At 39.0% G+C, this 14,211-nt stretch overlaps 1 protein-coding gene across 2 annotated transcripts in view; it reads left to right on the top strand.

Annotated features, from left to right (window-relative positions):
* LOC134342832 (cadherin-like protein 26) overlaps window positions 1–14,211 on the top strand; it is a 112,693-nt gene that overhangs the window by 62,790 nt on the left and 35,692 nt on the right. For both annotated transcript variants that reach the window (XM_063041444.1, XM_063041445.1), the window contains exons 8-12: window positions 68–336; window positions 8,244–8,386; window positions 10,076–10,309; window positions 10,488–10,709; window positions 12,537–12,652. In XM_063041444.1, the coding sequence (XP_062897514.1) occupies window positions 68–336; window positions 8,244–8,386; window positions 10,076–10,309; window positions 10,488–10,709; window positions 12,537–12,652 (984 nt within the window). The remainder of the gene's footprint in view (window positions 1–67; window positions 337–8,243; window positions 8,387–10,075; window positions 10,310–10,487; window positions 10,710–12,536; window positions 12,653–14,211) is intronic.

Genomic DNA, 14,211 nt, shown 5'->3' with positions numbered 1-14,211 from the left:
CTCATTGTGGCAGAAAAGGAGGTCATGGACTGACATGTTGGAAGTACTAATTATCTTTTATTTACAGCATTTAGATTTTGAAAAGCATTCAAAAGGAACGCTGAATATCACTGTTGAAAATGAGGAACCCTTTTACTTTTGTTCAGAAGTGCCTAATGCACAAATGCCAACCCCAGAGAGTATCTCTGTGGATATCACTGTGGAAAATATCAATGATGCACCTGTGATCCACCCTCCAGAAGTGAGAATTACTCTATTTGAAAATAAAATACCGGATTATGACCTGGTGAAGTTTAAAGCTACCGACCCAGATAACTCTAATCCTGAGAAAATCAGGTAAGGGGTATTCAATTTTGAAGCATGTAATGACAAAATTACATTTTAAAAAGAAAATATTTTGCCCCATTGGCAAGTAATTATTTTGCCTATTGTCGTTTGTCACTTTTTCTCTGAAGTAACTGCAGCCATAGGTTTTACAGTCCGGAATCAGAAACACACAGAACTTTGCAAACCTTTCATTACTTTGCAAAACCTTCATTACTTTGATACTCTGCAAGATATGCTTCTGAACATATTAACCGCAGTTCTGTGAAAAAGCAATAGCATTTCAAAAGGAATTAGCATGTACATTTGGTTGTATTTGAATGCCAAGTGCCCTCCTAAACTGAAGTATGATGGATAAGAACCATTGACCGTATGTAGATATGGCTGAAAGAGTTACCTGCCACATTGGATAAAGCAGATGCACTTTCAGCTCGAGTACACATCTGGAACATATTCAGCATAAAGATTCCATGCGTCTTTAGGCCACATTTTTGTTTAACAACATTATGTTTCTTTGCTGAAGACTCATGATCACAACATTCTAAACAGTAACAAGGTCACAGATTTCTCATTATGAGAATGAGAAAACACTGATTTTCATTACGAAATTCCTCTTTTTTTGGGTGGAATTCATGATGCTCCAGTGATCAGTGGAAGAGTGGGGTTTCTGAGATTACTGAACTAACTGAAGCTTGTTTCTGTTTGATTGTCAATTCTAAGATTTGCTGGGCTTCATCCATAATGGAGGCAAGCACGTGTACCCGCTGGCCACATAGTAATTAACAGCTTGAAAATTTGCGCGTAAGGGCAACGTCTAATCTGTGGCGTTTTGGAAGGCATTTTACCAGTTGCTCAGAGCAGTTTCATTTTGTAAATTACAAAAGTGAAAGACTGAAAATTTGAAAAGAGGAACAGAAACTGCTGGAAATACAGGTTGGAGTAGACTGTTTCAGTTCATTGACTTTTCATCTGAATTAGTTGTGAGGTCACAGACCTGAAATGCTGTTTTTCTCTCTCCATTTTTCTGCTCTGTATTTCTAGTATTTTCCATTTATTATCTCAGATTTCAAGCATCTACAATATCTCACCGTTGCATTTTTAAAACCTCGCCAGTTCAAATGATCTCTCACGGTGGGGAGGGGGGAATGCAGTTCCCTCTCCCAGTCACTTGCTCCACAACTGCTTCCTTCGCTGATCTTTGAAAACCACCTAATTTCAGCCTGCATCTGCAGTATGCTTGACTGCCACTACACACCACACTACGGTCAGATGGTGTACATTTTCCCATTTGCGCTGCTCCATTCCTTTGAGAATCTATTGCAGCATCTGATTTGTTATTTCCATAAGACATAAGAGCAGAATTAGGCCATTTGATTCATCATGTCTGCTCCACTATTCAATCATGGCTGATCCTTTTTCTCCTCCTCAGCTTCACTCCTTGGCTTCTCCCCATAACCTTTGATGGAATGTCCCATCAAGAACCTATCAAGCTCTGCCTTGAATACACCAACGATCTGGTTTCCACAGCTGCCTGTGGTAATAAATTCCACAAATTCACCACCCTCTGGTTAAAGAAATTTCTCCGCATCTCTGTTTTAAATGGACATCCCTCTATGCTGAGTCTGTGCCCTCTTGTCCTAGATTCCCCCAACATGAGAAACATCCTTTCCACATCTACTCTGTCTAGGTCTTTCAACATTCAAAAGGTTTCAATGAGATCCACCCCCACCCATCTCTCTAAATTCCAATGAGTACAGACCCCAGAGCTTTCAAACGTTCCTCGTATGATAACCCTTTCATTCCAGAAGCAACCTTGTGAACCTCCTCTGAGTCATATTCCAATGCTAATACATCTTTACTTTACTTTATACTTTATTGTCGCCAAACAATTGATACTAGAGCGTACAATCATCACAGCAATATTTGATTCTGCTCTTCGTGCTCCCTGGAGTACAAATCGATAGTAAATATTAAAAATTTAAATTATAAATCATAAATAGAAAACAGAAAAGGGAAAGTAAGGTTGTGCAAAAATACCGAGAGGCAGGTCCGGATATTTGGAGGGTATGGCCCAGATCCGGGTCGGGATCCAGTCAGCAGTCTTATCAGAGTTGGAAAGAAGCTGTTCCTAAATCTGGCCTCTCCTTAGATGAGGAGCCCAAAACTGTTCACAATACTCAAGGTGAGGCCTTACCAGTGCCTCATAAAGCCTCAATATCACATCCCTGCTGTTGTATAATAGAAATTAATGCTAACATTGCATTTGCTTTCCTCACCACATGCAAGTTAACCTTTAGGGTGTTCTGCCCAAGGACTCCCAAGTCCCTTTACATCTCAGATTCTTGGATTTTCTCCCCATTTAGAAAATAGTCTGCACATTTATTGCTTCTACCAAAGTGCATGATCATGCATTCTCCAACATGGCATTTCATTTGCCACTCTCTTGCCCATTCTGCTAATTTGTCTCTTCTGCAGCCTATCTGTTTCTTCAACACTACCTGCCCCTCCACCAATCTTTGAATCATCTGCAAATTTGACAAACAAAGCCATCTATTCCATCATCTAAATCATTTTATATACAGCATAAAAAGAAGTGGTCTCAATACTGAGCCCTGTGGAACACCACTAGTCACTGGCAGTCAACCAGAAAAATATCCTTTTATTCCCACTTGCTGCCTCTTACCAATTAGCCAATGCTCTCAAAATGTCAGTAGCTTTGCTGTCATACCATGGGCTTTAACTTGGTTAACAGCCACTTGGTACCTTGTCAGAGGCCTTCTGAAAGTCCAAATATACAACAACTACTGCATCCCCTTTATCTATCCTATGCGTAATCTCCTCAAAGAATTCCAACAGGTTCGTCAGGCAGGATTTTCCCTTAAGGAAACCATGCTGATTTTGTCCTGTCTTATCCTGTGTCCTCAAGTATTCCATAATGTTATCCTTAACAATTGACGCTAATATTTTCCCAACCACTGAGACCACTGAGGTCAGGTTAACTGATCCATAGTTTCCTTTCTGCTGTCTTCCTCCTTTCTAAAAGGGTGGAGTGACATTTGCAATTTTCCAGTCCTCTGGCAGAATGTCAGAGTGCAATGATTTTTGGAAGTTCATTACTAATGCCTCCGCAATCTCTACTGCTACCTCTTTCAGAACCCTCGGGTGCAGTTCATCTGGCCCATGTGACTTATGTACCCTTAGGTCTTTCAGATCTTTGAGCATCTCCTCTTTTGTAATAGTAACTGCACTCACTTCTCTTCCCTCGCCCCCTTCAATGACTGGCACACTGCTAGTGTCTTCTACAGTGAAGACTGATGCAAAATACTCATTTAGTTCATCTGCTATCTCCTTGTCCCTTCTCTAACCTCATTTTTCAGTGGTCCTATATCCACTCTCATCTCTCTTTTATTTTTTTACATACTTGAAAAAGCTTTTACTATTCTCTTTAATATTGTTTGCTAGTTTGCTTTCAAATTTCATCTTTTCCCTCCTAATGATTCTTTTAGTTGCTCTCTGTAGATTTTTAAAAGCTTCCCAATCCTCTGCCTTATCACTAACTTTTCCTTTGCTGTACACCCTCTCTTTTGCTTTTACATTAGCTTTGACTTCCCTTTGCAACCACGGTTCCTGTTTGGCAAGCTGTCCATATTCAGCATATTTCTTATTATTGACGCTTGAGATGTATGCAAAAATAGGCACCTTGAATTTTACTTTTGACTTATGACTCACATGTTGCCCATCCTAATTCTGCCCATTCTTTCTATGGAGACGTAAGTTAACATTTATTTTTCACTGAGTAACATTTTTCCCATTGTAGCCATTGTTACCACGTGACAGGTTGTGATCAGCTCACCATGGAAACACTGCAAATAGATATGGGGGAGGAGAGAAACAAGCGAAACCGGACTGAAACTAAGTTAATGTAATCTTTTTAATGGCAACTTTCAATCATGATGAAGGCTGATATCTATTCTTTAACATAACTGTAAAATGGATTTTTAACAGCCAGTTGTGAACAATATTTTTGAGCTCCATTCCACTTATACAACAGACCTTTGGTCCAGAAGACTACCATACACTAGTAAAGCACATCTAATTACCTGGTGAAATACAGTCCAAGCCATTATTCTCTGCATCAAAAGACAAACAACCTTGTGGAAATTTATGGTAATTCCAAAAAGGCTAGTGCTCATGATTCCAGGAAGGATTAACATGATAGCTGAAATTGTGGCAATTGTGTGACATCATTCTGTATTTCATGGTCTCCATGATCAAACATGGGAATTAGATCATCATAAACGCAAGCGATTCTGCAGATGCAGGAAATCCAGAGCAACACACACAAAATGCTAAAGGAACTTAGCAGGCAAGTTTCTGACCTTACACTTTAATGGTGTCTTATTGTTTTGAAAGTATTTTTGAATTGTTCTGAAATGAAGAATAATACTGTATAAATGCTTGTGTATCTTCTCCAGTAATTAAAAAGGTTCTCTAACCATCCAGTTGCATGACTTTTGAACTGAAGGAATAAACAAAATGGAGTCCAGCTTTTCAATGTTACTTCCATAATCATCGAAGACTGCCTAATCCATTGCAGGGGAAATTGTCAGGGCTCTCAATTTGCTGATAGCGAGAAGAGATCAATTGGTGAAGCATTCTAGCTGGAGAATGACAGTAATTTCAGTAGCAAATGTGGTGCCTGGCTCAGTGGCTTAATCCCAAAGCCCTCTGAGTGACATCAGTGAGGTAGGGAAGCTGAATACAGTAACATATTGATCTATTTTCTGATAGACTATTCATCCCAATCACCTTGCTTTTCCAAGCCTAAAGCAACAGACTTGTCAGAATTGGAATCAGGTTGAAGATCACTGGTAATGTTGTGATATCTATTGTTTTGCGACAACAGGACACTGCAGTACATAATTTAAAATATCTATAAAAACTATAAATGTCACCTGCCCTTTAATGAACTAAAACGCAAACAACAGGAATTCTGCAGATGCTGGAAATTCAAGCAACATACATCAAAGTTGCTGGTGAACGCAGCAGGCCAAGCAGCATCTATAGGAAGAGGCGCAGTCGACGTTTCAGGCCGAGACCCTTCGTCAGGACTAGACGAAGGGTCCTGACGAAGGGTCTCGGCCTGAAACGTCGACTGCGCCTCTTCCTATAGATGCTGCTTGGCCTGCTGCGTTCACCAGCAACTTTGATGTATGTTGCTTTAATGAACTACTTTGGTTTCCCCTAACAACTAACATACCATAACTGAATCGTAGAAAGTGGCACAGATAGACAACAAGCAGTGAAATCTTGAGGAAGCCAGCATTGCAAGCTGTGCTCATCTGGGGCTGGGTGCTGTACCGGGACCACTGCAAACCTGTGGAACTGTAGTAGAGAAAGTGTGAGGCACCAGCTGATGTGGCAACTGCTCCCGATGAGTTTGGGGGAGTCTATTTATAATATATGTGGCGTGTGTTTGCAGTGATGTCGTTGTCCCTACATAGACTATCCAATATGCCGTCAAACAAGTATAGTCATTTCTTCAACCATCTGCAAACTATATGCACCACTTAAAATGGAAGATATTTAGCCTTGTCTGTCAATCATCCTGTTCAATTGCAGTCATGTGTTCTCCACATCATTGCTATTGAGGAGTGTGGATGTTTCTTAAGATAACTATGAGTCAATTGTCGTGGTGAATCACAAATTACTTCCAGCATATTGTTTCTCCCTGTAGTACTCTACACGTTGTCTCATGTCTCAGTGTCTGTCCTTGCATGAATCTGGTGAAGAATCCATTATATAGCCCTCATGAGGCCCAAATACAAACAGGGACACTAGCATCTCAGCAGTTAACTTCTGAATATCCTGTCTCTACCTCTGCTGAGTTGAACCCACAGAAGTTTTACCATGCTGGGAAGAAGGAAATTAAAGATTTGTAATCATTTGAAGGAATATACTGTATGTGATAAACAAGGTCAAATTGTTGGGGAAAGTATGTAGATGTCATTGATAAGATTTAAGGCATGGTGATGTTCTTTGTATAATAGTGCTAAGGTGACCCTTAGGAATTCGTAAAGGCATCCACTGTTTATCCATAATTATAGGATAAATAGCAACAGAAGCTAAATTATTTCCTGGAAATATGCAGTAGAAAGGTCAGGGTAAATTTTGTACAAATCTGATAGGTTCCAAAATTGTCTGTTTGGAGTTCAATCTTAAACTTGCATAACTAAGCAATTATTCAGCAGCAAATTACGAATGTCACACCCTTAATTAGAAGGATGATTAGCTAATTACAGGTTAGTTACTGACAGTTTATGTCTGGCCTTTGCTACAGTTCTTCATCTCCAGTATTGTTTCAAGTTGCTGGAATCTGGATTGTGTAAAGTGCTAGAGGGCAATTTGCTGATTTCAAGGCTTCTCTGCAAATCAACTTCTGTTACAGTTGATTGCGCAGTAGGCTTTCTACTGAAGTCCTGGGAATTATCAGTGATCAGAAGCTCAACCTGACCAGCTACATAAATATATTGGCTCTATGTGCAGATCAGAGGAGGGGTATCCTATGGAATGTGACCTTAAAGTCCTTTCCACCATCTATAAGACACAACGTGATACACTCTGTTAGCCAGTGCAGCACCTCTATGTTCCACGTCAGCCAGGATTAACCATTTTAAACATACATTTGCTCCATTATCAGCAAGTGGTGATTGCAATGAGTGCCTTCTACAATGTGCAATGTGATTACTTGGCCAGGCCACTCTGAAATCACCTCAAAACCCATAAACTCTACCACAAGGGAGGGAAAGGGGAGTGTCGGAGCACCATCACCTACAGGTTTCCCTCCAATCCACTCACTATCCTGATTGGAAATATTTTTTTGGACATTTGTTGTTGCTGTGTGTGCTGACTGTCAACTTTTGTCCTTCTTGACAAAAAACAGATTCCACTTGGCCAATGAAAGGTAATAAGTCAGTGCCTAGTTTCCTGGAGCCAGGCAAAATGGCTTCTTTCTATGGCAATGTTGTGCCGGCTGTACTTGGGCCTTATTGACTATCTGATGGGCAACAAGAACAAGCTGTAAGACAGGTGCAACATATGTACAATGAAAGCCATGCCATTGAGGGATATAATATCTGTAAGGTTAGAGTACTGGGTGCGAAGTGAAGCTTCTATTGGATGTATCCTCCTGGGGCACTCCTGGCATAATTCAGCAGAGTGAACATCCAAATTTGTGATGATCTATTGAATGCTCTTCAACATTTCCATCGTGCAGGGAGAGAGACTGCTATGAGTTATTGGATCTCCAGTTTATAGACAGAGGTATAGAGAAAACTAAACTGCCCCCTTCTGTCTGTGATGCTTGTCAAAAACTCATCAGGTATATTACCTCAATTCCCTAGTCACCATTATCCCACAACTTCCCTTTGCCGTTTTAGGGAACTTTGGAGAGTCAACTTGTTGATTGAACATCTTATCACACATGCCTTGTCTCGGGGCCAAAATACTTAATGAGATTACTTCACTTTTGAGCTTAACAATTTGAAATATTTGTACATACAAAAATGTTGCATGTCTGTAGTGCATGAGAAAATCTTGGAGCATGATGTAATTGGCAAGGCCATAAAACCGCTGAATATATCTCAGAAGCAAGAGCAAATTTTATTCACCTTTCCTGCTCAAAAATTTGAAGTGATAAATATTTGCCACATTTCTTGTTGGCTGAGTATGAAAACACATGTTTTAGTTCTTCATTTCATCAACCCAGACAATCTTCCAAATCTATTACGAATATTATTGGAGATCAAATGGGAGTTGCTTAAAATGACACTGTAGGAAATGGGATATTTGTATCATTTTGTATGCAGTTATAATTTTCTGTAGTATTGAAGAACAAACTTATGATGTTTGTTTAAAAGGTTCACTAAGGCATACGATCCAGAAGATTGGGTTACGATAAATGAAAAGACTGGTGTTGTTAGAGCTTTACATGAAATGGATCGTGAGTCTCCTTATGTTAATGGAAGTATTTACAGAGTTATTATTCATGCTGTTGATGATGGTAAGTCAGTATATACCAATTGCCTTTATATTTTTACTAGAAGATTTGTTTGTGTTCTCCATACTAGCAATCTTTTCCTCTTATTTAACTTCCAGATGAATTTTAATGATGATCTTGCTGTAAAAATCAATGATAATGAGATTACTTTCAGATCTTTAAAGCCTCATTGCTTTGGAAATCTATTTTAATCTAAGAAGAATTTTAAACACAATAATTTATTATTTTCCACAATGGGCACTTATTTGGTTTAATTGATTGTGGTTGGTGGCAGTTACTTCAGTATTTTGCCCATTGAAGTTAAAATTTCTAATATGACGCATTAGAAATTTCTATCTTCTAAGCAACCCACAGTAACTCAATTACAACTAATTTTTCTCCACACCTGCAATTTGCATTATTTCCCTAAACATTTTTCATTGACTTTAAAGATAAAAGAAGAGAATTTCGATGGATTTCAACTTATTCTCTTAAAATCTATTATTAGATCTGGTACATTTCAAGATGTGTTAATTTTGTCTTTCTGAATCTGCTCTTTGAGACTTATATTAGCTCTTACAATTATTCGAATCTGATCTCATGCAGTGCAGGATTTTCCACTTCATTGCATTTTGTTTTTGAATTCCTCTTTCAATCAACATGTGGTTCTTCTCCGATGAGTTTTGGAACTAGGTGCCATAGCAATTTACCCTCGGATTTCGTTGGTGCCTCTAATTTGGATGAATATCTTGGGGAAAGTGTTTAGTCTTAATATAGGGAAAGTCCTAATATGATAGGACTGGATCTTCTGCTAAAAGACCAACCACTTCACAGAGGTTTTCGCTTTTTTACTTAAAAAATTGTGCGGGAACTTAGGACTTGTACATGAAGGCAAAAGTCCAAAATTTTCCCCTAGCTGATTGCCACTGATTGGACTGCTGCTCTCCTGTACTGAAATCCCCATTGAGAATGGTTAGGGCACTGAGGTCTGTATCTTGTTACTTGTTACATACACCTGTTAGGGTGCATTCTCCAGTTACCTTATAAGGTAACCGTAGCCTTCAGCCAGGATAAATACTGTGGTTAGTTTCTAGAATGAATTACGTCACAGATCTATACTGCCATCATTAGAGGTAGGAGTGGAGTATTTGTTTACATGGCTGGGCCCCTGCTGAGTTTGAATTGTTCATTGTTGCTTCTAATACTAGATATCAATATCAAAAACAGTCAAAACAGGCTGAATGCTGGTGTTAGATCATGATGGATCATTCATATTAACTACATCATGTGATCTCTCTCTCTCGCACGCACGCACAAACACACACAGCAGAACTGATTGTAAATTTTACTTATGATTCCAATATAAATTGCACTTGTACCAGTTTTGAGTGAAATGCTTCCAAAGCAAGAGCTCAGCTGACTGGTAATTCCAAACCAATGGGCTTGCTCAAGGATAAAAGAAAAGAAGAAAGGAAGTGAATTTAGATGATATTTGACTATTTATTCAAAAGAAAGATAAACTTCCTCTTTTGCCTTCCCCCTTCCTTTCTAGTCCTGCAGGAGGGTTTCAGCCTAAAATGTTGACTGTTTATTCATTTCCATAGATGCTGCCTGACCTGCTAGGTTCCTTCAACATTTTGTGTGTTGCTTAAGATAAATTTATATATTTTATTATAAGTACAGTTCATTATTTATGATTTGCTTTTTTTCCAGCAACACCACCTTTAACAGGCACTGCTACTTTGAATATTATGTTGAATGATGTCAATGACAATAAGCCCTATTTGCTCTCAACGTATGAAAAACTGTGCTATAATAGCAAAACTCAGTTTGTGACTGTTAAAGCAGAAGATGACGACTTGAGTCCATTTGCAGGGCCATTTAAGTTTTCACTTCTGGATAATGAACCAAAAGTTAAGGAACTGTGGGAATTGGATACACTGACTGGTAGGTGGTAAACTTGATGCTGCTAGCCAAAGTCACCTTATTCTTTTTAGAATATTGACATTTAGTTCTGATTAATATATAATGACAGACGCTTAACTTGGAATGGGCTTTTTCAGTCATTGATAGTTGTATTTACTGACTAATCTTGTGTCAATAAATGTTGGTACTTTCATGGCAGGTTATTCAGTTAATCTCTTAAGAAGAAAGGAAATTCCAATTGGAAACTACACCATACCTTTGACCATTCAAGATAGACAGGGATTGGTCGAAAGGAACACATTACATGTATGGGTCTGTTCCTGTCCTGATGGAAAAAGATGCCCTGCTCCTAAGCCACCAACTGCTGCTCTGAGCGTTGTTGCTGTTTTCCTTATGTTTGTAGCTTTGCTGCTTTTGTTATGTAAGTAAATTGCTGCACTGTAACCACATACTCAAACTGTGATTCAGTAAAACTCAATGTGAAAGATTTCTTAATAATACATGTCAAGCTTTTTAATTATCTAATTTATCAAAATGATTGCCTCAGATCCGAGAGACTAGGGGAAGGGTGGGGTGTTTGCGACCAATTAAACCCTGGTTCTCTATCCACTGACAATGTTTGACTTGCTAAGCATTTCCATTTGTTTTACTTTCAATTCTCTCTAATTCCAGATAAGGATTAAGTCATATTGTGTGCTTTACACATTAATGGATTAAATTTAACAAATATTTGCTGACATCAGAATTTAATTTTTTGTTCTGTCTTCCAATGAACAAGGATTTCTGATTAGGAATCAGTATCACAAAAAAATAATCTGACCTATTTTAAGGTGATTGATAATTGATGATAACCTGTATGTAAGTGTTTCTGTGGGTGATAAACTTCCATTTGGAGCTTCATGGTTCATTTACTACACCACCCTATTGCCTTTTGAATGATAGTAGATTTTTCACTTCCATTATCTTGAGTGATTATTTCAGCTATTAATCACGTCAGGAAGAATTGGTCCTCTATAGTGGCTTTAATGTTAATAAATTTAGTGAAATGTACTGTTTAAACAAATCTCATTAATTATTCAGTTCGTTTTGCACTTGATCGAAAAAGTATGTTCCTTCATATAGCTAACCTACCTAAATTTGTTTTCCTTCCATTGTGCTGTAGATATCAAAATTTTACAATCACTATTTGCACTTAATATTTAGATACTATTTTGGCTAACTGAACATTTTTTAAAATATAATTTTTATTGAGTTTTCAAAAAGAATACATGAAAAGATAATATCTACCTTCTCCCCTCCCTTTAACCCTCCCCCCCCCATATAAAGTCCTACCTAAAAAAGAAAAGAAGAAAACAGAAGAGCTGCCTGGGTATTGGAAGGTTTCCACATGCTCCATGGAATTCAAAATAAATTTGGTATACTTATTCGTTACTTTCCCCAAGGGACCAAGATCTTTATCGGAGCACTTAAATATGCCATCCTATCTTTCGTAAATAAGGGCGCCAAATATTCAAAAATGTTGCATATTTATCTCTTAAATTATAAGTAATTTTTTCGAATGGAATAGAACTAGCCATTTCATTATTCCAACGATTCATACTTAAATACGAATCAGATTTCCAAGTAACTGCTATAGTCTTTTTAGCTACTGCCAATGCAATTTTTATAAATTCTTTCTGATATTTATTCAATTTAAGTTTCAGCTTTATCCCTTCAATATCACCTAATAGAAATAATACAGGGTTATGTGGAAGTTGAGTTCCAGTAATTTGTTCCAATAAGACTCTTAAATTTATCCAAAAGAGTTGAATTTTAAAACAAGACCAAGTAGAATGTAAAAAAGTACCAATTTCTTGATTACACCGAAAACATTTATCAGATATATTTGAATTTAATCTATTTATTTTTTGTGGTGTAATATATAATTGGTGTAAAAAATTATATTGTACTAATCTAAGTCAAACATTTATTGTATTTGTCATACTGTCAAGACAGAGTTTTCACCAATTTGTTTCATCAATATTAATATTCAGATCTGTTTCCCATTTTTGTTTTGACTTCTGGATTCCTTGTTTAATTGTCTGTTTTTGAATCAAATTATACATACAAGAAATAAATTTTTTAATTTTCCCTTTTTGAATTAAAGTTTCAATTTCATTAAGTTTTGGCAAAAACATTGTTTGACCCACTGAACATTTTTAATCTATTAATTCTTGCAGACTTAAATAAATACTTTTCTTTTTCATAGTGGGTCTTTGTCTGATTATTTCCATGAAAAAGAGAAGTCTCTTCCCGTTCAGAACTGAGTATGCCTGTGGATCAATTATGCAATGTGACCAGGAGGGAGCTCATATTGACATTAAAGTGAGTAAAACTGGGCTACAATTTAAATATCTTTGTGTATCAATAAGATACATTAACATATTGAAGTAAACCTTGAGATGATGATTCTGAATGGAGCTTCTGATGTTGGACTTTTGCATGTTTAGTAAGTCCACAACACTTGTTTGGACCAAGCCTGCTGTGCATATTATCAATCAACAGGAATTCTGCAGATGCTGGAAATTCAAGCAACATACATCAAAGTTGCTGGTGAACGCAGCAGGCCAAGCAGCATCTATAGGAAGAGGCGCAGTCGACGTTTCAGGCCAAGACCCTTCGTCAGGACTAACTGAAGGAAGAGTGAGTAAGGGATTTGAAAGCTGGAGGGGGAGGGGGAGATGCAAAATGATAGGAGAAGACAGGAGGGGGAGGGATAGAGCCGAGAGCTGGACAGGTGATAGGCAAAAGGGGATACGAGAGGATAATGGGACAGGAGGTCTGGGAAGAAAGACAAGGGGGGGGGGTGACCCAGAGGATGGGCAAGAAGTATATTCAGAGGGACAGAGGGAGAAAAAGGAGAGTGAGAGAAAGAATGTGTGTATAAAAATGAGTAACAGATGGGGTACGAGGGGGAGGTGGGGCCTTAGCGGAAGTTAGAGAAGTCAATGTTCATGCCATCAGGTTGGAGGCTACCCAGACGGAATATAAGGTGTTGTTCCTCCAACCTGAGTGTGGCTTCATCTTTACAGTAGAGGAGGCCGTGGATAGACATGTCAGAATGGGAATGGGATGTGGAATTAAAATGTGTGGCCTCTGGGAGATCCTGCTTTCTCTGGCGGACAGAGCGTAGATGTTCAGCAAAGCGGTCTCCCAGTCTGCGTCGGGTCTCACCAATATATAAAAGGCCACATCGGGAGCACCGGACGCAGTATATCACCCCAGTCGACTCACAGGTGAAGTGATGCCTCACCTGGAAGGACTGTTTGGGGCCCTGAATGGTGGTAAGGGAGGAAGTGTAAAGGCATGTGTAGCACTTGTTATGCTTACACGGATAAGTGCCAGGAGGAAGATCAGTGGGGAGGGATGGGGGGGACGAATGGACAAGGGAGTTGTGTAGGGAGCGATCCCTGCGGAATGCAGAGAGGCGGGGGGAGGGAAAGATGTGCTTAGTGGTGGGATCCCGTTGGAGGTGGCGGAAGTTACGGAGAATAATATGTTGGACCCGGAGGCTGGTGGGGTGGTAGGTGAGGACCAGGGGAACCCTATTCCTAGTGGGGTGGTGGGAGGATGGAGTGAGAGCAGATGTACATGAAATGGGGGAGATGCGTTTAAGAGCAGAGTTGATAGTGGAGGAAGGGAAGCCCCTTTCTTTAAAAAATGAAGACATCTCCCTCGTCCTAGAATGAAAAGCCTCATCCTGAGAGCAGATGCGGCGGAGACGGAGGAATTGCGAGAAGTGGATGGCGTTTTTGCAAGAGACAGGGTGAGAAGAGGAATAGTCCAGATAGCTGTGAGAGTCAGTAGGCTTATAGTAGACATCAGTGGATAAGCTGTCTCCAGAGACAGAGACAGAAAGATCTAGAAAGGGGAGGGAGGTGTCG

Source organism: Mobula hypostoma, chromosome 2 (assembly GCF_963921235.1).
Source record: "Mobula hypostoma chromosome 2, sMobHyp1.1, whole genome shotgun sequence".
NCBI lineage: Eukaryota > Metazoa > Chordata > Chondrichthyes > Myliobatiformes > Myliobatidae > Mobula > Mobula hypostoma.
This window is presented reverse-complemented; position numbering and strand designations above follow the sequence as displayed.